Here is a 26,890-nt window from a genome sequence, read left to right on the forward strand (position 1 = left end):
AGACAACCGCATGTGTTGAGCACCAACCCGGGCTGAAAAGGATAGGCAGGGGCAGCATCTGGGTGTCTTTCCAGACTATCTAGGAAGCTGGAGAGAGTGGGCTTTGGCTTTGCGGCAGAGTCTTGGGGGCGCCCTCGGACGGGGCTGGGCCGCGGGCGCGGGCCGCAGAGGGAGGTGCAGGGAGGCGGGGCCTCGGGCTGGGCGGGTCGGAGGTGGGGCCCAGGTGGTGTTGATACACAAAGAGAAGGCGCCGGGGCGGCAGCGGCCCCGCCCACTGACGCGTCCCGGGGTGCTGCTATAACCCGCCGCTCGAAGGGCTGCTCCAGAGCCCCGCGACGCCGCCGCCCTAGTGAACGCCTTTCCAGTACTGCTATCAGCAGCAGCAGCCCGACCACGCGTTCCCGCACACTCGCGCCTTTCCTTTGACACGGCGGACGCCGGAGGATTGGGGCGGCAATTTGTCATTTCCTTTTTTATTAAAATTATTTTTCCTGCCTGTTGTTGGATTTGGGGAAATTTTTTGTTTGTTTTTTATGATTTGTATTTGACTGAGAGAAACCCACCGAAGACGTCTGCGTGAGGTTTCCGGGGTACAAGAACACAGACCACCGAGGTAACGCGTGCGGGGGGGGTGTCTGTGGGGAGGGCGCGGGACCCGGGCGAAAGTGGGGGAGGGGCTTCCGGGAGGGGCCGCGCGGGAAGGCGATCGCGGGGTCCGTTTCCTTTCGAGGCGGGCGTTGTCGGTTGGCCTGGCCAGCCTTCCATCCTGGCCCGCCGCGCGGGGGTCGCGCCCGCGACGTGGGCAGGAGAGCAGGCGCTGGGCCGGGGCCGCGTGCCTGCCCGGTGCGGTGCTGCATCTTCCCATTAGGGGGAGGGGAGCCAGCCTGCCCCGCGGCTCTGCTGCAGCATGTCTTGTGACTGATTTGCATTTAATTAAAAAAAAAAAAATTAAGTCCAGGGAACCAGGAATCTGGGGGCGGCGGAGGTGAGCTTGGGCATGTATTATAGGAGAGGCCAAGATTGGGGAAGACAAGTTGAGAACATTTGATAATCGACGATCGATATTGCATCAGTTTGCTTTCCAGACATAGGAGGGGCTGGGCGGGCGAAGCACTCGCGGGCCAGCTGCTTGTGGACGGGTGTGCTTGAGGGCACTGGCGCGCGCGTGTGTAAATAAACCCCCAGCTCCCGGGGCCCAGTCGTTCGCCCCCCTCGAGAGAGGAGTAGTGTCGGCCCTTTCCGCCTCCTTCTGGGGAAGGCTGTCTGCGGCAGAGGCATTTCCCGGTGTGGGGACTCCGGGCAGTAAAGGACAGATTACGCAGCATTGCTGTTCCAAATGCTAGAAACGGGAAGCCGCGCGCCTAGGTTGCATGCACACGAGCCAGGGTCAGGGCTGGATGTGTGCCCTGAGTGCCTGTGCACGTTTGCAGCGGCTGGGAAAAAGCAAAACAGAGCCCTCTTCGCCCCCTCCATTCCGACTGGGGACAATAGAGAGGGTGAAATACTGAAATCTGCCGGAGTAGGGGGCCTCGGCGGCCGCAGCACAGCGGTGGAATCATCTTTGTTCTCCGCGGCTCAGCCGTCTGTACTTTTCCGCCCCTCGGCGCGCCCCCGCCCCTCGCGCGCGGCTGGTACTTTTCCACTCGCCTGGCCTGGGATGAATCAGCCGCGCTGCGCCTCCCGGCGGCGTCACCTGACCACGGCGGGCGGGCGGGCGCTGCAGTCCTGACGCGCCGTCTCTACTTTCGCAGGCCGACTCGCGGCCGGTGTACCCACGACCAAGGACAAAAGGAGCCCAGCGCTGCTAGCTGCATCCGATTCCTCCCAGTGCTTAGCATGACGAAGGCCGAAATGGGACGGTTCAATATTTCCCCGGATGAAGACAGCAGCAGCTACAGTTCAAACAGCGACTTCAACTACTCCTACCCCACCAAGCAAGCTGCTCTGAAAAGGTGGGAGAAGTTGTGACACTTCTGAAAAAACGGCTTGCATGGGTTGGGTTCAGGGAGTTACCTAGGAATTTGCTTCCATTGCTTTAATTCGCTATAGCATTTAGAGAATGTGTGTCATCTCTGAAAGAGTATCCGATTATCTTGTAATGACAAGATAGCTCGTGTGAAAGTCAACTCCTAGTTAATATTTATACATTTAAGTAAAGGTGTTGTATCAGAACTATACTGGTGGGGGGTATTTTATGTTCAAGCAGTCTTGTGTATAATGATAGATATTTCAATCCAGTTTACAATTATATATGTCTATATTTTTTGTAGCCATTATGCAGATGTAGATCCTGAAAACCAGAACTTTTTACTTGAATCGAATATGGGGAAGAAGAAGTATGAAACAGAATTTGTAAGTTAAAAATAATAATTTGTATGTCAGTGGCTTTATGGAGTAAAAGAATAGTTTTACTTTTAGAATTCAAATCTAACTTGCCCAAACCTGGTTTTCTCCATTTAATTATTGTTATATGTTTGGTTATCGTTTTCCCTCTATGTAGCATCCAGGTACTACTTCCTTTGGAATGTCAGTATTTAATCTGAGCAATGCGATTGTGGGCAGTGGAATCCTTGGGCTTTCTTATGCCATGGCTAATACTGGAATTGCTCTTTTTATGTAAGTATGTGTAAGTAGTGAGTCTGCCATGCAGGGCAGTTACTATGATAAAACATTTTGGCTCCAGAAACTGAGTTTACAGTTGCAGTAGCTGACTCAAGTTACTTGCTTAAAATTAAAAGTATGAGAAACCCCAAAAATCTCTTTATTCTGCTACATACTGCACAATATCAAGAAAGCCAACTAGAAAAAAAATAGGGCAGTCCTTAAAACTGACAAATTAAGCCAGAAGTCTTCTAAGTCAGTGGGAATAGTTAAAACAAAATTGTAACAGATGGTAGATACTGAAAAAGAACTATGGCTAAATCCAGGGTAGGTATAAATTTTGAGAAGCTGAAAATCCTATTAAGCTCCAAATCAGTTTGGTAAATCGACACAGTTCTTAAGGACCTGTGGCCCCTTACATGAATAAGGAAAAGAAAATTCCTGTGAACATACAAGGTGTGGTGGTATTTACCCACCCTGGAACATGTTTGTTTTAAGATGAAGGAGTCATAATTTTCTGGACCCTGAAAAGCAATCCATACATGTTTTTTTAATGTTTGCTTTTGTCAGACCTGTTCGATTGCCACATGTTGTGGCAAAAAAATGAGTATTTTAGTAAGTACTTATTTTTAAATGGTTCCCCCCACAGTTGCACAGTTCGACTTAATTACTCCTGTGCTTTCCAGCATCAATACCTGGATAGACTCTTAGAGGTACAGAAGACTTCAGAGCAGTGGTTCTTAGCCATTTTTGCATCACTGACTCTTGGGGAATATGATGGAAAAATGTGGATCTTATTTCCAGGGAAAAAGCACAAAACAAAAATACATGCAGTCTTAAGCATGTATTTTTCAGTGATGTTTGTGTCATAGCCCCACTATACTTTTATATACTTAAACTTCAGTTTAAGTACCTGTGGACCCCTGGCTAAGGCAATTTCTGTGGAGGATTGTGTACCTTAATGCCTCATTGTACAGATAAGGAAACCACACGTATATAGCATGGAATTGTCCCTTTGTGACAGATGCGTTTTACTTAGCTGACTGGTGCCTTCTACTCAAGTTATTTTCTCCAGCATGATAGAATGTTCATGAAAAGAAAAGCAGACCTTTGCAAATCTCTGCTTTGTGAAATTCCACACTGAGGTTAAGCCTGGCTTTGAGTACTAGATGCTAGGATTCACTCTGGCTTGCTTCAATTAGGATGAGGCTTTTTGAGAGAACCCTTACTAAGGTGAAGGACCAGCGATTTATGTAGAATCCTAGAATTTCAGGAATTTTTAGTGGAGAATCTGAATGGCATCACTGTTGAATATTTGAAATCCTTGTTAGTGCTTGGTATAAAAACGAGGCAGTTTTAGAGTGCAGCCAGTGTAGTTAAAGTAAGAATTTAATGGAGATTAAATGGCACCTCTGTTTCATAAGTGAAGGTCAAATTCTGATGTAACCCTTGTACTCTTGGAATTATACTTTAATAGGTGCTTATGTCATTGATTCACCATTTTACTAAATAGCTAAATAAGATTGCTAAAGTGTGATTTTATTCATCAGTATGTACTTTATATTTAGAGGTATAGAGTTAAATGGGCCAAAAACCACATGGCTGCCACGGTCCACTTCAACAACTCTATAGCTAACCTTTTTAAGTAGAATCAATCTCAAGGTTGAAAGTGACCTCAAAGGTTACAAAGTCTATTCACCGCTCCTCATTTCAGTGCAAGACATGGAAGGACTTAATTTGGTTTGTTTTTAATTAAACCAACATCTTTTCTCCAGTTAGAAGTGAGGTTGATGATGTCACCTCAGACTAGGCCCTGTAAAACTTCTGGCATTTAGAATGGTAGTGTAAAGCCACTTCCTCTGTTTAACTAATAGACATCAGTTTCTTTGTCAGCACCTTACATGGTACTGTGTGCAATTTGTTCACACGGAATCAAAAAATATGCAACTCTTCTCTTTTGCAGGGTTTTCTATGAGTTTCCCTGTTTTGTTATTTAATTTCTTTTAAAAATTAGTCTGTATCTCTGGGCTCTCCTAGGTGGAAGAAAAGTAAAGCTGGAATGAGGGAGAACCCTTACCCTAAAGGAAAATAAAGTGACATTAGGGTCCCTTTAGTCAGTCTATGTTACCTTATTTTTTTTTTTTTTTCTCTTGCTGAATCCAAGTGAAAGGGTCAAGGGAGGAAAGGCTTAGACAGTCAAGCTGATACCCTACTCATTTTAGCACAGACATTGTTTTAACTGTGACAATACTGGGCCTGTATTCCTTGCCATGGGGTGCAATGTAGTATGTCATTACAATGGTTAGTTCTCTGATTTGTGCCCAGTTGTTAGTAAAGCTTGTAGTGCCTCACTCTTAAAATGTTAGTATCATGTTAGTGTCATTTCCCCCTTACATTCTTTTCCTTTTTTTTTTTTTTCCTTTAAAAAAAGACAGTATTTCATTTTGTCCTCCAGGCTGAGTGCAGTGGCAAACTACTGGGCTCAAGTGATACCGCCACCTCAGCCCGAGTGGCTGAGACTGTAGGTATACACCACCACAGCTGGCTTTTTTTTTTTCCTTTGGTAGGGATGGGTTTTCCCTATGTTATGTTGTCCAGGCTGGTCTCGAACTCCTGACCTCAAGCGGTCATCCTGCCCCAGCCTCCTAGAGTGCTGGGATTACAGGCATGAGCCACTGCACCTGGCCTCTCATTCCTGTTTATATGTATACGGTCCATGTGGTTTTAAAACCTTTCCTGAACCTGTCTCAGTTGAATTTCACAAGAATCTTGTGGGCTAGGTTTAGTAGCGGATATTACTGATATTTTACAGATAAAGGGAACTATTGAAGTGCAGAAAGGTGGCAAGCATACAGCTCATTATTGTGGTGCCAGAATCAAAATACAAGTTTCAAACTCCACTGGGAAGGTGAGCTTTCCAGTGTCTCATGCTGTGTTTGGCTCAGTGGGTAGACATCCTTGTTCCTAACCAATGCTGTAGAACTATCACCTGAGAAATGATGCAAGTTTTTACTGCCAGGCAAGAGACAATGTTGACACTCCAGTTAGCAGGAGAGGAAATGCCAGTTCTTCGGGGCATTTTGACACAAATAGGACAAGTTTCACACATAATGTTATTTAAACAACCAGAAAGAGTTGTCTTTAAATATAGCCATGCTTATTTATAACCCTGTGCCTTTTCCTTCTCTCATCAGAATTCTCTTGACGTTTGTGTCAATATTTTCCCTGTATTCTGTTCATCTCCTTTTAAAGACTGCCAATGAAGGAGGTATGATAGCATTCTTGATTTTTCTAAAACAATGTATACCTATCATGATTTTATTTCTCTTTTAAAATCCTTGGCTTCATGCTTCTGTGTTCTTCAAATTGTAGGGTCTTTATTATATGAACAATTGGGATATAAGGCATTTGGATTAGTTGGAAAGCTTGCAGCATCTGGATCCATTACAATGCAGAACATTGGAGGTAAGAATTTTTCAAAAGACAATTTGGGTAGACTTTATGCTCATTGTATAGCACAGAGTGGTGACATATGCATTTTGGTGTCACGTGCCACATTTTGCACTTGTAATGGTATAATTTTGTTTTCCTCTAGCTATGTCAAGCTACCTCTTCATAGTGAAATATGAGTTGCCTTTGGTGATCCAGGCATTAATGGACATTGAAGATAACACTGGGTAAGTGCTAAGTAAGGTTACTCGTAAGAAACAATTATAGTCAAAAGTGGATATATTTTTATCAAAGTTGTATACAAAATGATTATTAGTTATCCATAAATGTTCCTTTTGAAACTGACCCGTAAACTGATTCGAACTTCGGAGAATGAAAGGCCAAAAGATAGTAGCTAGCCCCACAATTTTGGATATCTTAATTTCTAAAACAGGTTTTCTAGAACTTGCTTTCTATCTTTATGTTCATACTTAAAGAAGTTATAGCTGTTTTTAATATATATCCTAAGTGAGGACTGAAGCTTTGAATTACATTAAAAATTAATCCGTCCTATTTTTGTAAGTTTGGAATTCTTAAGACTTAATCTGTTCAATGCAAAATACAGGTTGGACATCCCTAATCTGAAATCCAAAACTTTTTTTGAGTGCCAATGTGACGCTACAAGTGGAAAATTCACACCTGATCTCGTGACAGGTGTGCAAAATTAATTAAAATATTGCATAAAATCACCTTTAGGCTGTGGGTTTAAGAAGGTGTATAGGAAACATAAGTGAATTTTGTGTTTAACTACAGTCCCATCTCCAAGATACTTCAAATATGTATATGCAGATACTCCAAAGTCCAAAACACTTCTGGTCCCAAGCATTTTGGATAAGAGATACTGTGCCAGAAAATGTTTGGGCATGATATAGAAACCATTTTCTTCTAGCGAAGTTATTCATCCCAGTGAACTCACAGGTTTTTATCTAAAGTAAACATGGGGAAGGGTAATTTACTTCCCACCCCACGTGCAGCTCATTATGTCAAAATAGAGAGAGAAGTGCCGTTATCGAAGATGTGGCTTTAGAAATTTAATTTTTTAAGCTGGTCTTTAAGTATTAGTGTTCTACAGAGTACTTACTGCTGAAGCGAACAGAATTTATGAGGCAATTAGAATTTGAAAATAGTGATTTAGAAGAGAGTGCAATTCATGATTTACCTAAAAAGGAAAAGGCTTAGGGGACATACATAATGTTTTCTATAAGTTCAAAAGGGATATTTTTGGAGTTTTCTATAAGTTCAAAAGGGATACTTTTGTCCAAAGACAAAAGGGATTGTCTTTGGAGTTAAAGGTGGTTCAAGATGTCACAATATACTCTGATAACCTGGAATAAGTCCTGGTTTGGGGGACTGAGTTTTATAATTTTTCTGGGGTGTAGGGGGCAGTTTGCTTATGCATTTTATGAAAACTTTTCCTCATTGAAATGTTTAATAAGTATATTTGCTAACATGTCTGGAAAAAAAACTTGTTTTAAAATTTTTTAGTTTCCAGCATTAGAAATTACATGCTAAAGCTGTACCAAAATTGGTGTACAATTTTTCTGAAAGTGCTTAAAGATAAGATTACTGGCTTAACAAAGCAGCTTTGTTCCCTGCATTAGTATCAAGTCTTTGAGAAGCATTTTGTATTATGAATCAGCTGGCAGGTTTCCCAGAGCAAGTAGTGGGACAAAAGTTACACTGTTTCATACCCGACTTCTAACCTGAGTAAATATTCATCTAGCACACAAAGTTAAAAAGTTATTCCTATCTTGAACAAGGGAAACTTTTTCCAAACATGTCTTTTTTTGTGTTTGTTTTCATGGTATTTCTATAAAATGAGTCCTATTAGAAGAAATATATATTATTCTGAAGATATTTGTGACTGTTTTGACCTTGTTTCTGTTTTCTTTAGATTGTGGTATCTGAATGGTGACTATTTGGTTCTGTTGGTGTCATTGATACTTATTCTTCCTTTGTCGCTGTTTAGAAATTTAGGTGAGCAAACTGATCTGTAAAAGAGAATTGAAATGAGCCTTTCACCAGTTAGTTGGGCTTTCTCTTAATAGAAATTAGTCAGAATGAAAAAGCCCTAGAAAGGTGTATCTTTGGGACTCACAGCATGCAACATTTAGGAGCCAAAATATTTAATTGACACTATATATTGTACTTTGTAAGAAATAATGCAAATCATAGTTTTTATTAGCTTGGGTTATGACAAGTATATTTAAATAATTCTATATTTTAGTATCATAAGAATTAGAAATTTAGTACTGTAGCCATACTTTAGTGCCTAAAGTCTTCCCAGCAGAATTGAGTTATTCAGTGGGAAAAATATATTTGCTTTAAATCTGTTTCATTAAACTAATACTGATTCCTGCCACCCCCCTTCTAGGATATTTGGGATATACCAGTGGCTTTTCCTTGTTGTGTATGGTGTTCTTTCTGATTGTGGTGGGTATGATTTTTCTTTAGAAAATATTTTTTGTAAACCCTGCCATGTCACTTAGTTTAACACATGCAAAATAATATATTTTTAGGTCATTTGCAAGAAATTTCAGGTTCCGTGTCCTGTGGAAGCTGCTTTGATAATTAATGAAACAATAAACACCACCTTAACACAGCCAACAGCTCTTGTACCTGATTTGTCACATAACGTGACTGAAAATGACTCCTGCAGACCTCACTATTTTATTTTCAACTCACAGGTAACTAAGTATGCTTATTTTCTCAAAAGAAGAGTTTAGGGAAGAAAAGAGGGAAGCTATTCACTGGAAATTTAAAAATAACTCCCAGGATAAAGGGAGGAGGATAACAGGTACTTCTTAGAAAACATGTGATAAGCTAATTATTGAGGACTGTGAGGAAAGTTTTGGTTTACATCTTAAAATAGATCGAAAAATGAGATAATCATATGGTGCTAATAATCGACACATTCAGAAGTGAGGATATTGATCATACTTCTTGAACAGATTAGAGGAATGGAAGCTAATTACACAAAGGAAACTTTTAGGCTTTGATTCTAAGATTGTTTACATAAAATATATGCTGCAGAAATGTGACAGCATGAGTTTGTTACATCAGATTAAGTAGGTTTTTACGTTTTGTTTCAGACTGTCTACGCTGTGCCAATTCTGACCTTTTCATTTGTCTGTCATCCTGCTATTCTTCCCATCTATGAAGAACTGAAAGAGTGAGTATTTCATTTTTATATCAGTTTGAGAAAATATTAGACAACTGCTGTAACTGCTGCTGAAATACACATTTGAATTTTCTTTTGAATTATATAGCCGCAGCCGTAGAAGAATGATGAATGTGTCCAAGATTTCATTTTTTGCTATGTTTCTCATGTATCTGCTTGCTGCCCTCTTTGGATACCTAACATTTTACGGTAAATAATGCCTCCTTTACCGGAAAAAAAAAAAATCTTATTGAAATGAAACTGCTACTTTTCTGTGTATAGTTCCATCACTTTAAAAATAGTCTTAATATATTTCATATTTGTGATGAGAAATTATATTTAGAGCTTAGAATTTTCTGTAGTGTATTTAATCAGTAATATCTAGAATCCAGGTTTGAAAACATCATTAATCATTTGATGGCATGTTTGTATGATATGCCAGCCTCTGAGTTCATCTTGCCTGTCTCCTCTCCCATCACCTTCAGACTGTATAACACAAACACAAATTATAAGCCAAGCCAGGAGATTTAGCTGTTTAACTCCTGTTGCTTTTAATGGGAGTCATGTGGCTAAATCTCTATGTGGTATTTAGAAAAATTTTCCTTCAATGTTACTTTAATTGCATTAACCATAATTCGAAACTAATCTTATTAGCCTCTTAGTTTATAGTTGTTTTGTGAGTAGCTAAATTAACTGGTGCACATTTTGCTGTTAAATTTTCTACTTGGTCTTCAATGAAAACAGACACTCAAAAGTTTTTTTGGTATTTCCCTGTAGAACATGTTGAGTCAGAATTGCTTCATACCTACTCTACTATCTTGGGAACTGATATTCTTCTTCTCATTGTCCGTCTGGCTGTGTTAGTGGCTGTGACCCTGACAGTACCAGTAGTTATTTTCCCAGTAAGTAATCACTTGCTCTGCTTTCAGTAGGAATGAGTTTTTAAACATGTGAATATTTGTGAGATTTTCATCTTCTGGAAGAAGGGAAACACCAGTAGAACAACACTGAGTTGGTGGTGGTTTTGAAGGGACTTTTAAAAAATACAGTGTATATTTTCAAAATACCCTGGGGACTTTTTTTTCACCATAAGATATAAAATGATCTTTTAAGTGTTCAGATGTTCAGGAAACAGCAGAGAAAGAGGCACAGTTTTATTTAGAAATAGTTACTATTTTGGATAGATTCCTTGTTACTTGGGCATTCCTTTCATTCATTGGAGCTGGATTTTTAAATTTTATATTGCTATTATTTTTAAAAGACGTTTTATTTATTTATTTATTTTTGCAGATCCGGAGTTCTGTAACTCACTTGTTGTGTGCATCAAAAGATTTCAGTTGGTGGCGTCATAGTCTCATCACAGTGTCTATCTTGGCATTTACCAATTTACTTGTCATCTTTGTCCCAACTATTAGGGATATCTTTGGTTTTATTGGTAAGTTTTAGAAAGTGTCAAAGTTGATTCAGACATCAAGGATTTTAAGATTTAAAGAAAGAATGACAAGTGGTTCATTGAATCCTCAAGAAACAAATGTTCTTTTACAGGTGCATCTGCAGCTGCTATGTTGATTTTTATTCTTCCTTCTGCCTTCTATATCAAGTTGGTGAAGAAAGAACCTATGAAATCTGTACAAAAGATTGGGGTGAGTGAAAGATTATCACCATAGAAACAGTAGTAATCTAAATTTCTCTAACTGATTTTAATTTTATTCTCGTAGCTGTTATTTGTTGTGGTTTCACTTTGAAGTTTCCAGTAAACATTTTTGTAATAGTATACTTCACAGATGGAAGGTTGCGGAGGGAAGGGGAAAGATAGTTTGCCATCTAATAAATACTTAAGTTAATTGCAATAAAGTTATTAGATACTTTGGAGATAGGAATAGGGATGAAGACTAGCGTGAGATACTAAGCTTTCAACATTTGTTCAACCAGTTTTCATTGGACTGCCTACTGTGTGACAGGGACTTAAATGGGCATTGAATATATAAAAGAGAAGGAAGGGCATTTCGTTGAATGAGACTGACCATCTTCAGAGTGAAGCTCTCAGGGAGGCCATCTCTCCATAGTGTTTACTATTACGTACCTACTCGAAAATGTGGTACCAGCTGGTGGCAGAGAATGATGTGCTAACCAAAAATGATGTGGTTCCTAGTACCAGAATCCTGGTGGGTGGTATTTAGGAAAAAGACTGCTTTTTAGTCATTATTTTCCACCTTCACTCTGCTCTGATTAAAGTACTGGAATTGTTTATAAACCAACAACTGTCATCTTGTTTTACTCTAAATTACATAGTGGCAGTATTGAAGGGTAGGATTTAGGAATTAGTATTTCCTGGGAAGACCTCTGGCTTTGACTTTTGCTGCATTTTAGGATGTTTTGGGTTTGATTTTGTGACTTTACTTTTGCTCTAAAAAATTGCAAAAAATCCAGTCCAGCTCTATATGAAGCAGTTTGTTTAGCAAGAAAATTCCCTTTTCACTTGAGACAAAGGAATGAAAAAGTGAAAAAGTTCGGAAGGCCTCAAAGGTAGTTATTTTGTACCGCAGATAACTTACTGATCACTTAGGAGTTTATATTTAGCAAGTTAACTACTCATTCTGTAGAACATGATACAGTAGATAAACTTTAGTAATTAAAGCACATTTCAAAAAGTAGAAAAAGAAATGTTTAGCATATATGTTTTATTACTTACTGATCAATTTTCTCTATGCTCATTGCAGGCTTTGTTCTTCCTGTTAAGTGGCATACTGGTGATGACTGGAAGCATGGCCTTGATTGTTTTGGATTGGGTACACAATGCACCTGGAGGTGGTCATTAATTGGCACCACTCAAACTCAAACTCAGTGCATCTGATGCCAGTGTTGAGTAAACTCAACTACTATGAAATTTCACCTAATATTTTCAGTTTCACTTCCTTTTGAAGTGCAGATTCTTCGCTGGTTCTTCTGAGTGCAGAATAAGTGAACTTTTTTTTTTTTTTTTTTAAAAGAAACTTATCTGTATGTTAGAAATGGATATGAACAACAAAACCACGAGTCTCGGGTTAAGGGAAGTGACAATTTTATTCCATTCCAGAGAATGGACGAACTCTTAACTTTTATCAAGCCACATGCTTGGCTGTGTCATTGTTTAACTTGGATATTTTATGATTTTACTTGAATGTGCCTAATGGAACCATTCGATGTGAGAAATAATTCTTCTTAATTTACAGCAAAGTATTGAATAACCATTGAGAAAAACACTATTATTTTTTGTACCAAAAATACTTAAAGACCTCAGAAGCACTCTTTTACTTTTAAAAAATTGCTTTTTTTGAACTTTATTCAGAAGCAGTTATCAATAAATTCCATAAAATAATTTCATTGGTATTTAAAAATGCATATTACTATAATGAAATGATTTGCCTTTTTGTAGGCATAATAAGCCAAATACTTTTTTACCCAAAATAATTTTTAGAGAAAATGATATAATGAAAAATTGTACCATGAATTAGGAGCGTAGTTTTTTTCCATTTAAACGTCACCATTACTTAAAAGATGATTGATTGATTATTGCTATACCAAATCAGATGAACTCTGTTCATCACTTTTCTTCTCTGTCCCCAAACAATTTGGTTCATTCAAACTGAAATGTTTGTGTCTTCAGCTTATTAGAATGGAAGATAATGCAGATATTTCTGTGGGAAATAAAATAACTAATTTTGAGGTACCAAATAGTGCAATTGGGTAAGACAGGGTTTATTCAGTTGCATCTGTCTCCAGTGTTGTATTGACAGCTCTGGGTGTTTTTTTGGGCCAGCCCTTTTTTGACATTGCTTCCAGCAGTGGAAAATGGGCATTTGATGGCAATAGGCCAAAATTATTGTGTCCCGAGAGTACACTTTTTCAAAATGCTCACCTACTGGAAGTGTGAATTACTTGACAATGTATGGCTTAGTTGTGTTCATGTTTTGTCTACAGTAGAGGTCTAATCCACAGGGTACACCTATGTTTGGTATGATGTAAGTTCTCTTTGCGTAGGCCACTGGGTTTCTCATGCAGTAAGCTTTATAAAAACTCATTTGCACTGGACTGTCATCTCATTCTTGTACAACGTAGAATTACTTGTTTACATCCAACAAATGGTTAGCTAGGGAAAACAGTGCAAACTGAGTGTTAGTCGTTTTGGTCCAACTGCATGTCAACCCTTCCATTTCAATCCTGGTTAGAAGTGAAAATAATTACTTTGAAACTTGGCTTTAAGAGCACATTTATCGTACGTCACAGTGTATGGTGAATATATTATTAAGGTAATGTGGTACTTTGCTCATCAGGCATAATGTCTAAAATCTAATATACATAATTCCATTAAGTGGTTGAGGGAAGCAAATAATGGAATTGTCAATTGGTCATCTGGCTCTAAGGTTTGCCCTTGAACTAAAAATGTTGAGTTTGGGGCAAGGGCCAGAAACGTGGCAGACGTGGTTTTTGTTACACATTCTTGTATTATATGTGACTAAATTAACAAACAAGATACATGTGTAAGGACCCTTATGGAACTGGAAGACGTCTTGTAGTGCTACATTGGGTGAAACCATTGGTCCACTTTTGTCTGTTCCTATGAAGATAAAATAATTGGGGACCATCTACAAATAGGCAGTGGGAAGACAGATTCTACAGCACTGCTTTCATTTAATTGGGCTTTAGACACTCCATTCGAATGCAGAACCTCACCTCTAGTTGAGACCAAGAATTGGCACATTTGCATGAGCTCCTGGAATAAGTTACTGACTTTGTATCTAAGACCTGCCAGGGAATACCAACAGTTGTTTCTACAGAAGATACTGTGGCAACCAGGAAGGAATGGAAAAAAAAAACTCTTTTCTCTGCAGCAAATTAATGTGAGGAAGCTCCTCCAATCATCTGGTTATTTGAGGTTCAAAATCAACTACCTAGGGAAAATTCCAATGCATGATTCTCTTGGAGCTATCTTGTCTGCCTTGAGGTTCCTAAACAATGAATTCCCATTAATGAGCAGTCTTCAGTATTAAAACCACTGTCTTGTCACCTCATTTTGCATTACTGTCTTCCGTGGATGTTTCAGTTATAACTGTAATGTTATTTATAGAACAACATTAATCCATTAAAGCTAACCTATTTTTCAATATTTATGATAATCTATGTACATATATTGTCTGTCCATATGTATTTGTAAATAGGTTGTATATAATGTCAGGTTTGGGTCTTGGGTTCAAGTGTATATATTCCTATAAGTTTCTTAACTGCATTTTGATGAATTCATATTATGTAACTATAAGAATTGTCCCAAAAGTACCTGTACAGAAAATTGAATATTGAAAAATTGACAAATTGTGTACAAACACTAAAAAAAGTGTTTAAATTGTATTTGCAATAAACAACATTAAATTTTTTCATGAAATCTTGGTGCAAATTCAGATCTCTTATTTAAAATTTAAATAAGGTATAAATTTTCAAAATGCAGTAATCAAAATGTGATCTAGTGTAATGAAATAAAGTGTGATCTAGTGTAATGGAAGACCTTTGAGAACCTGGGTGTATTAACTTTGTGTATATAGTGTAAATATCCCTACTGTACTGTTAGAGGCCAACAATTCTAGTATGGCTTGTTGGCAAAGAGTGCTACACCGTTTCAATGAAACAATGTATGTTTGTTTTAACTGAACTAAAATAAATACATGCTTAATCTTGAGTAGCAGTGTTTTTTTGTTGTTGTTGTTGTTTGTTTTTGTTTTTTTTTTCAGGTAATGGAATAGGCAGTGTCTAATGCAATTTGCATTGTAACTGCAGTACCTAGCACCTGCTAGGTGTCCATATGTTTGTGACGAACAAAAGAATGGTCAGGAAAAAAAGTTTATTTTACTTTAGGTTCCCAGAGATTCTAAGTTTCCAAAGTGAGAAGGAATGGAAAGTTGGAGACCTGGGGGAAGATGCCAATCTTAAGGTCCCAGGCTCAGCCCTGCTGATGGAAATAAGTAGGCCAATAATGTATCAGAATCAACTGGAGAGCCTTAAAACCACAGCTTTCTAAAAGGTGCCTAAGTTCTCTGATGGCAAAGGTCCAGCTGTAGGGTAGCCCAGGATATGGTTTTTGTTTTACTTAAGGTCACTCGGGTGATTCTGATGCACAAACTCCAGGAGCAATGAAGTGGCCTAGAAAGAAGTTGGGATATGTTCAGCTTTGGTGAAAAAGCCACAGGAAAAGAGGAATTAATTGACAAGCTGATGTATGTAACAGCATGGTTTTACTTGAGTGACAGTGGAAGTGGGAAGGTTACTAAGATACACAGGCTAGTTTAGGTATGGCCTACTGATAAGTCTGAAAAGCTTGAGGCTTGTGAAATGAAATAACCAGAGCTGAAACAAAAAAGACCACACCTTGGGATAGCCAAGTATGCTCGATGGTAGTTCCAAAGTCAGGAAACGTCTCCAAGAAACTTAATATGCAGTTACTAATGATGGTCAAATGAGAAGGATTAAGAAAGGCAGCAGAATTTGCAACAAATCAATTGAAGAATGATTTGTGGAATTTTCATGTATTCATAGGCAAGCTCTAACTGAATACCTACCATTATGGAACTAACATGCTCATTGGAAAGAGGGTAGGGTTATGTGTCAGATGAGTTCTAACAAAATCCATACACTTTCAAATGTGCTAATTTTTAGAAAAAAATGATACCAACTGGTCGTGGTGGCATACCTGTAGTCCTAGCTACTCCAGAGGCTTAGGCAATAGCATTACTTGAGCCCAGGAGCTTGAGACTAATCTGGACAGCATAGTGAAACTCTTTGTCTCAAACAAAACAAATAAAATACAAAAAATTACCGAAGTGAACCAGAATGCAAATTTATTTACAATTAGAAATATACTGGGTGAAGCCAGGCATGGTGACTCATGCCTCTAATCCCAGCACTTTAGGAGGCCAAGGAGGGTGGATTGCTGAAGCCCAGGAGTTAGAGACCAGCCTGGGCAACATGGTGAAACCCCATCTCTACAAAATAATACAAAAATTAGCCAGGTGGTATGCACCTGTAGTCCCTGCCACTTGGAAGCCCAGGGAGGTCAAGGATGCAGTGAGCCGTGATCATGCCATTGCACTCTAGCCTGGGTGACAGAGTGAGACCCTGTCAAAAAAAAAAAAAAAAAAAAAAAAAAAGGGAGTGAAGGGAGTGAAGGAAAGCAGGGAGTAAGGAAGGAAAGAAAGTGGGTTGACAGGTCCACTGAATAAAAATACGGTACTCTAACCAGGGAGCTGGCTATTCCAGAGAGATTTCCATTAAGCTTAAGGAATATTGTAGGAACATTTCTAAATAAAGAACCAGAGCTGTTTGTCTTGACTTAGAAATACACCTGGATAGTTGGCTTAGTCAAATTTCTGATAACAAAAAAATCCATTTAAATTAATTTAAGCAAGAATGTCAGATGGAGAGAACTCCTTGAGATTGGGATGCCTCAGAGAATTAAAAGATAAACAGCTCCCAAAAATCAAAAATTGTCTTTGTTTTAGAGACCTCAATGACAGAAGTGTGTGAAATTTCACTATAGAGCTATGTGACTAGATTCTGAGCTGCTTGTTTTCAGTTCAATTTCTCAATATAAACAAATCGGTCAATAATGGATCAAGATTCCACCCTAATCTCAAATGTAGTTAGGTGGGCAGGGTAACACAGTACCAACAGCTGCCAGGACCTACCCGAATAGTGGACAGAATAGTTTTCAGAGGAGAGGTACAGTGATCATGCACTAGAAATAGGCTAGAAAACTGGGACCAACTGTATGGTTTTAACACTGAAAGACCTGCATCCTGGAAACCCCGTTAGTCCCAGGCAAACTGGGAATGCTTGGGAACCCTAGCTAAGAAGGCAACCACCAAAATGTTTAATGAAACAATCCAGAGATATCGATACATTTATTTTCTTTGAATTTCTTTTTTCTAGGCTTCCATGCAGGACACCAACCTTCTTTTATGACTTCGCCCCAACTCAATGGTTGATTGCTTCCTCAAATCACATTTTTTCTGACTTCCCCACCACAAGAACTATAAGCTTCATAGGAACAGACATCTGTCAATCATTTCATCAATTTATCCCCAACACAGCCAGGCACAGTGGCCACGCCTCTAATCCCAGCACTTTGGGAGGCTGAGGTGGGCGGATCACAAGGTCAGGAGATTGAGAACATCCTGGCTAACGCCGTGAAACCCCATCTCTACTAAAAATACAAAAAATTAGCTGGGTGTGGTGGCCGGCGCCTGTAGGCCCAGCTACTTGGGAGGCTGAGGCAGGAGAATGGCATGAACCTGGGAGGTGGAGCTTGCAGTGAGCCGAGATCACACCACTGCACTCCAGCCTGGGCGACAGAGCAAGACTCGTCTCAAAAAAAAAAAAAAAAAAAAAAAAAAAAAATGAATCCCCAACACTCAGAACAGTATCTAGCCAATGCTGCACAGGTACTCAATATAATTGTTGAATGAATAAATGTACCCTTGATTTCTTACAGTTTCTTATAGTACAGTGGAGGTGAGGCTCCAACTTTTAAGCAAGAATTTACTAAACGCTTGCAAGATAAATACTGCATGTGCTATGAAATTAGACACTTTGACTTAAAAGATATAATATAGCTCACTTACCTTCAACCAGAGGCTCACAACAGGAAGGCTTTCTTAGTTCACGTGTGATCGGCCTCCAGGTGGCAAAGCCATCTTTAACCTCTACCACATAAGTGATTTTGTGGCAGTGAAATCCTTTTTTCAAATTCTAGCCAGATTTGGTTCTCCCCTACATATTGTGAGGAAAGAGTTAACACAGCAAGTCTGGTGGCTCCCTCCTATGTCTTCAAGGGAACCATGAGTGACCCTTGACTAACTACTGGGAATGTGGCCCTCAGAAGGTTCTTTATGTTAGTGACTGATGATTTTGTTATATTCACCTGGAGCAATGGACCATGCTGAACTGGTTTGTCAGGTTGCTTTGCACAAACACCAGGGTTAATAATGTGCACATGGTTTCATTGTTGGGGTCCTGATTTTGGGTGGCCAAGGATGGTTGCACAACTGGATATGCCTATGTTAACTAGCACGCCACCCCCTTACCCTTCCAAAAAGCCATGGATCCCTGAGCCATTTGGGCTTACCTGAGCAGAGAAAATCCACACATGTCCTCATAGTTCACTGCTAGAAAAAGAGCACACCTGTGTGATCTCGGACAAGAAAGGTATTAAAGCCTGTATTAAAGCTAGACTCCACTGTTTCATATATTTTTCCTGTTACTCTGTATCCTTTCCTGTAATAAACCTTAGCAGTGAGTATTACCTGCTACCTCGTGGGAGTCCTGGTGAATCAGAAAATGAAATGTGCGGTCTCTGTTTTTTCTCTACACCATGTTTAGAAATCTCAGTGCCTCTTGGCTTCTCCAAAAAGAATCTATTCTCAGTAAAAGCTCCAAGCATTATTGTGCAAGTTTTACTAAATAATACTGGGGATCAGGAGGATTAGATAGCAAAGGAGGGTTTTACATTGCACACCTTACTGCATGCAGCTTTATAAAATCCCATTTGACAGATCTTCCAAGTCCCTCTGGTGGTGTTGTGAATTAGAGATTGTCTCTGTCTGCCCTTCCTCCCACACCATCTATGGCCTGTCCCCTCTTCTCCTGGGTAGTTCAGCTCTGCCTTCAAATCTGCCTATTCTTCTCAGGAAAACAAAAGCTTTGAAGTTATCAGAACTTACCTTCCTGAGATGAGAGTTTACTGGCCACACATTTTTGCTTCCATTCTGCTCTTGAAGACCTCACTTCTACTCCAACACTTCCTAAATGACTTTTCTAAGTATTGTTTCTAGCAACTTACAGTACTTTTTCTAAAAGGAGCTCTGGTAAATAAATTCAACTTTTTCATCAGATTACCTTAAAATATCTGCAGTAGATCCTAATCTATAAAGTAGGTGAAGACAGAGCTCTTCTTGTTGAGCTCAACCTTGTTGAAACAGGGTTATGAGTGAAATCTAGAGACTGAGAACTCAGCCTCCCAACTGCTTTTCACCTGCTTCATCCCTCCATTTGCCCATAATGGTCCATGAAGTGTTGCCTTAACCTGGGCCTCTATGTAATGTGATTTGAAAAACATGGCTCTAAATTATTTCAAGAGAACAAGACTTCATGATGATAAGATTCCTACTAGCCTGACGTTTAGGTTTAGCTTCTGAGTCCCCATTTTCTGAGAACAGCCTCTTTCTCTCCTTATTGACAGGATGGTGGCCTTAGCCTCCTTATACAACACAATTATCTTTAGCTTGGTATAACCCAATAACCTTAAGATTGACGTGAGGTTCACATAGAGGCCAGGTGTCCTGGACTGCAGATGTGTTGCTGAGTAGATACTCAAGTTTTTCCAGGTATCTCCAAGACAGGGCAAGTGAAGAAGTCAAAGTGGAAAATAGACACAGATGTCATGTAATCCTACCTCCTGTTCCCTAGTCAACAATGGTGGTATTTTTAAATAGGAAAGGGAAGACATCTTAAAGAAGAATGTGTTGACCTTCAGTTAGATTCATTTCTGAAGGTCTTTAATGGTTTATGACAAGTAATCATAAACCAATACTGAATCATTTGTTTCTCAAGATGTGGGGAATTATTCCTGGGTCCTAAATGTGCAACTTAAACTTTTGAAGTTATCATATATTCTTCCTGAAAATGTAGCAAAATTGCACACCAATAATTTTTAAAAGAGAGATATCTGGTCAATAAGGCAATGAAAGAAGCCAAATAACATATCAAGGATGCCCATTTTGAGGATACAATTCCAACAAGCAACTATTTATTTTTATTTTCTCCTTTTTTTTTAAACAGAGTTTCACTCTGTTACTCAGGCTGGAATGCAGTGGCACAGTCACGACTCACTGCAGCCTGGACCACCTAGGCTCAAGCAATCCTCCCACCTTAGCTTCCCAAGTATCTGGAACCACAGGCCCATGCCACTACACCCAGTTAATTACTGTAATTTTGTAAAGATGGTTTTTTTTTTTTTTTTTCTTTTTTGCCATGTTGCCATGTTGCCCAGGCTGGTCTTGAACTCCTGGGCTCAAGTGATCTGCCCTCCTTAGCCTCCCGAAGTGCTGGTATTGCAGGCATGAGCCACCATGCATGACCTATTTATTTTTCTAAAAGGGAAATATGCCCCTTAAGTTTTGGTAAGTGATAAATTTTCTTCCAGTGTCATCAGTTTAATTCTTATCATGGAATCATGGTATGTTCTAAACCAAAAATAAGCTGTATTTCTTTTTATTTCCTTTCATTTTCTCTGTATTTCCCTTTAAAGTGACTGAAAGTCTCAAGAGATGTGGAACTCATGGTTCACAACCCTTCTGCTTCAGATAGAGGAATCGTATTTTTAAACTGATCCCTAAATAGAAAGATCCAAAGAAGGAAATATGTGGAATATGAAAATCTCTTCTCAAAATGCATGAGAGCCTCATAAATTTGGAAACATTCTTCTCTCATAAACTGCTCCAAAAAGAAATGTTTAGTACTTACAGCCTATATTGAAGGCAATGAAGCAACAGAACATTGCTTCTTTCTTGTGGGGGAGAGACAATGAATTATATTTTAAACAAGCATTCTTTCTTCTTTTTTTTAAAAAAAAACATGTAAACAATAATACACTTGGAAGCCTATAATTCCCAATAAACTATCACAGATTTTACTGTAATATTTACAGTAAAGGAGTTAATTATCCACAATGTCAGTAATTGCTCCACACTAGTTTTCACAGCACCATACTATTTCTGGAAAGCTCTCCCGGTCATGGGGAAAGAGAATGATCTTGCAGTTGTGCAGAGATGGATTCAAGTTCTGGTTTGCAATTATTAGCTGTGTGATCTCCAGCAAGTTCCTTAACCTACTCATGCTTCAGTTGCTTCACTTTGTAATAAAATTTAATGTAACTCACATGATTTAGTGCTTCAGGTACTGCACAGAAGGTAACCACCTTAATCCCCTAAGGCAGGTACTTTTTTAATCAATATTTTACTGAAGAAGAAACTAAAGCTTTTAGTTTAAGCCTCAACCTTAACAGGTTAAGTAACTTGCCTAGAAAGTGGTACAACTGAAACTAAAGCCCTAGTCCTTATCCCATGCTCTTAATCCACTCACTTCACAATTCGCAATTGCAAAAATATGGAACCAGCTCAAACGCCCATCAATCAGTGAGTGGAATACTCACTGATTGAATATATATACCATGGAATACTACTTAGTCATATAAAGGAAAAAAATAATGGCTTTCACAACAACCTGGATGGAATTGGAGACTATTATTCTAAGTGAAGTATCTCAGGAACGGAAAGCCAAACATCGTATGTTCTCACTTATAAGTGGGAGCTAAGCTATGAGGATGCAAAGGCATAAGAATGATACAATGGTCTTTGGGGACTTGGGGGAAAGGGTGGGAGGGGAATGAGGAATAAAAGACTACAGATTTAAAAAAAAAAACATAAAAATAAGAAATTATCAAGAAATAAAAGTAAGTATGAATATTAAACAGTCATTTTCAGGGTTATTTTGGATATTAAATGAAGCAACCCAGAAAGTGGCTTTCACTGTATATACCACACAATGGAATATTATACAGCACTGAAAATGAGTGAACTACAGTTCATTTTTGTAATAAACAAAATTTTTTAAAAAATCAAGTCCCACAATAACACAAACATCTAGTATTATGTCCTTTTTGTAAAGTTCAAAACAACTAAAATGAAATGATATCTTTATTAGCATACTTACATATTTGATACAACAATTAAATAAAAAAGCAAAGGAAAGATGCACACAGCATTCAAGATAGTGGTTAGTTTGGAAAGGGGGAGAAAGGGTATGGTGGGAGAGTGCATAGGCAGATGCAAGTTACTGTCAATGTTGTAGTTTGTTGGTGTTCCTAGGGGAAAGATGGAGAAAAAAATAGACGCACAAAAGAGGACCCATATGGACCAATCACGAGTGTGCTGTGAAGCAGACCCATTACTCCAATTATGTATTTTTGAAGTCGACAAAAAGGTGACTTTTATTCAGGCTGCATCATAAGAAATTTCCAATTTTCTATCATTTTTTGACCTATGAAACTGGAAATTTTATATGGTGTGACCTGATATGTATTAATGAATTTTGGTTTCCTCTATTGACCCTTTCTCTAGCTTGCTTGATATAATGAGGTGCCTACATGATTCCACAGTGCCCTGAACGCATCAGCTTCCCCAATGTGGGCTACGAGTCAGATAGGTGATGTCCAATCCCAACACTAATTACTGGCCTGAGTCCCAAAGGTTCCGTCAAAGGGACAGGTTCATCTAGGATACTGAATAATTACTGATTCAATGATCACTCAAAATCTCAAAGTAGTTCAATGAGAGAAGAAAAAGATTACATTAGATACAGAATAGGTTCAGAAGTCTAGGCACAGAGAAATATATTAGAAAAGATCACAGGCCTAAATAGTTGGCTCCTTCTAGTCCTATCCCTTGTGACAAGGAGATATGCCTTGCTGCTTTGAGGTTTCCTCTAAGATGCTAAAGGCTCTGCAGGTCCTCCAAGGACCTAATCTTGAAATCCATACCCCATGCTGGCATCCAATTCTGCCTTCCTAGTCAGCCTTACTCCTAGACCTTATATTTGACCTCTGAGGCTGTTTCCATTTCTCGCATCTGTAGACAGGACCCTTCCTGTAGCCCTTGGCTTGCAACCCTGTTGTTAGTTTCAGGCCACTGGCATTTCTACAATCTACTCTTGACTTTCAGGCTTGCCACCTTCCAATTCATTTCCCTTATGGCAGTCAGGCTGATTTTTTCCATGTAACAAATGTGATCATGTCAGTTCCATTAAAATCTTAAAGTGGCTTCCTGTATCTCTCAGTATAAACTTTCAAATCTTCACAGCACTTCATGACCCGAATTCTTCCCTCCTCCCCAGCTCTGCATCATAGCATTTTCTCACCTCTTACTTCATGTCCCAATCACAAATAATTATTTGCAGATCTCCAGACCCACCATCCTCTTACACCTCCATGCCTTTGTACATGCTTTGTCTTCTGCCTGGAATGCTATTTCCTGCTCTTCTGCTGGGTAATACCCATTTTTAATCAAGACACAAATCAAGCACCACCTCCTGCAAAAAGCCTCCCCTAACTTCCCGCCTGTGTTTTTCCTCATGGGCTCCCAGGGTTTCCTGTGCTCTAGCCAAGCACATGTCTGACTTTGTCTTCCTGTCCACCTGACCGACTAGACTAAAGCTAGTGGGAGACTATCCCTGTCCACCTAACCCATTAGACTGAATCTAGGTCAGAGACTGTGTGCTCTTTTTTCCTGCACCCCAGCACCTAACAGTGACAGGAATAGCTGCCACATGAACGTTTGCTGAGTTACTAGATGGAATCCATTATAGCCCCATTTCAGACCAAGCCTTCAGCTGAGTCTTGGCCTAACCCTTAGCAATGCCTTCAGATGACTCTACGTCACACCCTCAGATAAACATTAAGCACCCAAAAACGGAGAAGGCTTTTTTTGTTCACAATCAAGGTAGGGGGAAAATAGTTAACTATAACTTGAAATTAGAAGTGCTATTAAAGCAGTACAGTAAATGATAGAATAATGATTTAGTGTAGTATAGGATTAAGAGAGAAGGCTTGAATCCATACCCGGATTTGAATTGCAGTGCTGCCCTAGCAGTGCGGCCTTGAGAATATTACTTTCCTAGAGTTTAAAACTCTGCATGGCCGGGCGCGGTGGCTCAAGCCTGTAATCCCAGCACTTTGGGAGGCCGAGACGGGCGGATCACGAGGTCAGGAAATCGAGACCATCCTGGCTAATACGGTGAAACCCCGTCTCTACTAAAAAATACAAAAAACTAGCCGAGTGAGGTGGCGGGCGCCTGTAGTCCCAGCTACTTGGGAGGTTGAGGCAGGAGAATGGCGTAAACCAGGGGGGCGGAGCTTGCAGTGAGCTGAGATCCGGCCACTGCACTCCAGCCTGGGCGACAGAGCGAGACTCCGTCTCAAAAAAAAAAAAAAAAAAAACTCTGCATAAGGGAAATAATACACAGCAATTAGAAAAAAACATGGTATTTTGGGGGAAAGGAGTATTATAGTAAAATATATCTCACATAATATTTACCATTTTCTAATCATTCCGAAATATATAGTTCAGTGGCATTAAATACATTCACAATGTCACATAACTATCACCACTATCCATATTCAAAAGTTTTTCAGTATCCTCAACAAAAACTCTGTACTCATTAAAAAGTAACTCCTCTTACCCCTTCCCTTCAGCCCCGATAACCTCTATTCTACTTTCTGTCTCTATAAATTTGCCTCTTCTAGGTACCTCGTATAAATGGGATCATGTAATATTTGTCCTTCTGTGTCTGACTTATTTCACTAAGCAGTGTTTTCCAGGTCCATCCATGTGGTAACATATTTCAAAATTCCATTCCTTTATATGATTGAATAATATTTTGTTGTATGTATAAGGTATATTTTGTTTATCCATTCATCTGTTGAGGGACACTGAGCTGTTTCCACTTTATTATAAATAATGCTGCTATGAACATTGGTATACAAATACCTGTTTGAGTCCCTGCTATCAATTTTTGGGATATATACCTAAGAGAGGAATTTCCAGGACATATAGTAATTCTGTGTTTACCTTTTTGAGAAACTGCTGAACTATTTTCCATAGCCACTGCATCATTTTGCATTGCTACCAGCAAGGCACAAGGATTTCAATTTTCCACCTCCTTGCCAGCACTTGTTTTTTATTTTTTAATTACAGACATCCTAGAAGGTGTGATTTAAAATAATAACTAACTGAACCTTCCTAAATTTGATGGTATAATTCATGGAGAAGAATTATAGGATGACCTCTTTGGACATAAAAGATAAAGCTTCCCTTTTTGCCCCCTATTGGGCATGGTTTGGAAAGCTGGAGAAGAGGATAAAATTAAGGAAGAATAAAAAAAGAGGTGGGGGTTGTGGAGAATAAAGAGTTGAGGAGGCCAGGAGCAGGGCTCATGTCTGTAATTGCAGCACTTTGGGAGGCTGAGGCAGGCTGATCACCTGAGGTCAGGAGTTCAAGACCAGCCTGGTCAACATGGTCAAACCCCGTCTCTACTAAAAATACAAAAATTAGCCGGGTGTGGTGGCATGTGCCTATAATCTCAGCTACTCTGGAGGCTGAGGCAGGAGAATTGCTGGAACCAGGAAGGCAGAGGCTGCAGTGAGCCGAGATCGTGACACTACACTCCAGTCTGGCCAACAGAGCGAGACACCATCTCAAAAAGGAAAAAAAAAAATGACAGTTGAGGGCAGAGGTAGTAGGAGGGAAGGAGAGGGCCCAGCTACACAGCAGGAAACTGAGATACTTACTGTAAGAGATACTACAAGAGGCAGCCAGGGGAATGTTTTAGAGTAAAAGATTGGTCAAGGAACTTTTAAGAAGAACAAACTTTAGTAATACTTTTAAAACAATTTTTAAAATTGTATTTTGCTTAATTGAGAAAAGCAATATAAGCTCATGTATAAATTAAAAGCCCACCTTTTACTTGTAATCCCCCAACCTCTAGTTCCGTTCTCCAGAGGCAACTACTATTGGCAGTTTTAAATTATTCTTTCAGATATATTCTGGTTAATGCTGAATTTTATGTTGTTTGTTGTTCTGCAAGCAACCTACTGCTTGTTTCCCTTCAGATTTGTGTGGAAATTTGGTCATTTTAATTGCTTTATGCTGATGATGCTTGGTAAAGTTAAAGACCTTAGTCAAAAAGGCCTGTGTTTCATGTTTGCAACTTGGATGCCAACTCAGCCATAGTAGGATAGGGCACCAGGCAGAGTTGTAAGGCCCCATTACAGGCCCTAGCTCCTGGATGTCATTTCTAGACACACACTGGGCCAGAAAGGAGCCTGCTGCCTTGAAGGGAAAGACTGAGTCCTGGAAGAATTCATCACCTACTGACCGCGAGCCCTTTGCCCCTGAATAATCAGCAGTGGTAACCAGGTAGTACTCACTGTGGCCCATGGGTAAGACTCTGAGATGTACTGGCTTCAGGTATGATGCAGCACACTCACAGCTGTTGTGGCTACAAGAAGAGACACTTTATGTTTGAGAAAAGGAGAGAGAAGATAAAGGGGACTTTTGTCTTGCATCTTAGGTACCAGATAGGCCAGAGTGGAGAAGAGCACCAAGTGGGGTGCTGGGGTCCCCAATTTCAGGTGTTGCTCTTGGATCACATTTTTGGACCTACCCTGGGCCAGAGGGGAGTCTACTGCCCTGAAGGGTGAGTCACAGGCCTGGCAGCATTCATCATAAGAACTGACTAAAGACCACATGGGCCTTAAGTAAACATTGGTGGCACCATGGCAGTACTCCCTGGGGCTTTTGGTAGTGCTGGTGGACACAGGGAGAGACTCCTCTGCTTGGGGAAAGGGAAGAAAAGAGTGGAAAGGGCTTTGCCTTGTAGTTTCAGTGTCAGCTTAGCCACGGTAGAATAGAGCACCAGGTAGATCTCTAAGGCTTTTGACGGTAGGCTCTAGTTCCTGGACATCATCTCTGGACCCACCCAGGGCCCAGGGGGATCTTGCTG

The 26,890-nt window shown here is 39.7% G+C and overlaps 1 protein-coding gene across 2 annotated transcripts; it reads left to right on the forward strand.

The window, feature by feature from the left end:
* Positions 1-231: 231 nt before the first annotated feature.
* SLC38A2 (solute carrier family 38 member 2) lies at positions 232-14,960 on the forward strand. Of its 2 annotated transcripts, XM_010375008.2 has the most exons (16): positions 232-613; positions 1,752-1,952; positions 2,271-2,352; positions 2,501-2,616; positions 5,796-5,869; positions 5,974-6,066; positions 6,197-6,278; positions 7,985-8,067; positions 8,465-8,523; positions 8,610-8,777; positions 9,183-9,262; positions 9,360-9,460; positions 10,028-10,152; positions 10,541-10,685; positions 10,796-10,893; positions 11,971-14,960. In XM_010375008.2, exons 2-16 carry the CDS (start codon positions 1,837-1,839, stop codon positions 12,067-12,069), a joined length of 1,521 nt encoding a protein of 506 aa, XP_010373310.1. In that variant the 5' UTR covers positions 232-613; positions 1,752-1,836; the 3' UTR covers positions 12,070-14,960. The 2 variants fall into 2 exon arrangements, with proteins under 2 accessions (XP_010373310.1, XP_010373311.1); XM_010375009.2 differs by lacking the exon at positions 2,501-2,616 and having other exon boundaries at positions 279-613; positions 11,971-13,794.
* Positions 14,961-26,890: the final 11,930 nt, after the last annotated feature.

This window comes from Rhinopithecus roxellana, chromosome 10, assembly GCF_007565055.1.
Source record: "Rhinopithecus roxellana isolate Shanxi Qingling chromosome 10, ASM756505v1, whole genome shotgun sequence".
NCBI lineage: Eukaryota > Metazoa > Chordata > Mammalia > Primates > Cercopithecidae > Rhinopithecus > Rhinopithecus roxellana.

What these genes read in the sequence shown, in the direction of transcription:
- SLC38A2 (XM_010375008.2), top strand. Translation starts at nt 1,837, where the DNA reads ATGACGAAGGCCGAAATGGGACGGTTCAATATTTCCCCGGATGAAGAC. An exon ending in AGAAGTATGAAACAGAATTT is followed by an intron (nt 2,353 to 2,500) that starts GTAAGTTAAAAA and finishes CCCTCTATGTAG; the next exon opens with CATCCAGGTACTACTTCCTT. An exon ending in TACAATGCAGAACATTGGAG is followed by an intron (nt 6,067 to 6,196) that starts GTAAGAATTTTT and finishes GTTTTCCTCTAG; the next exon opens with CTATGTCAAGCTACCTCTTC.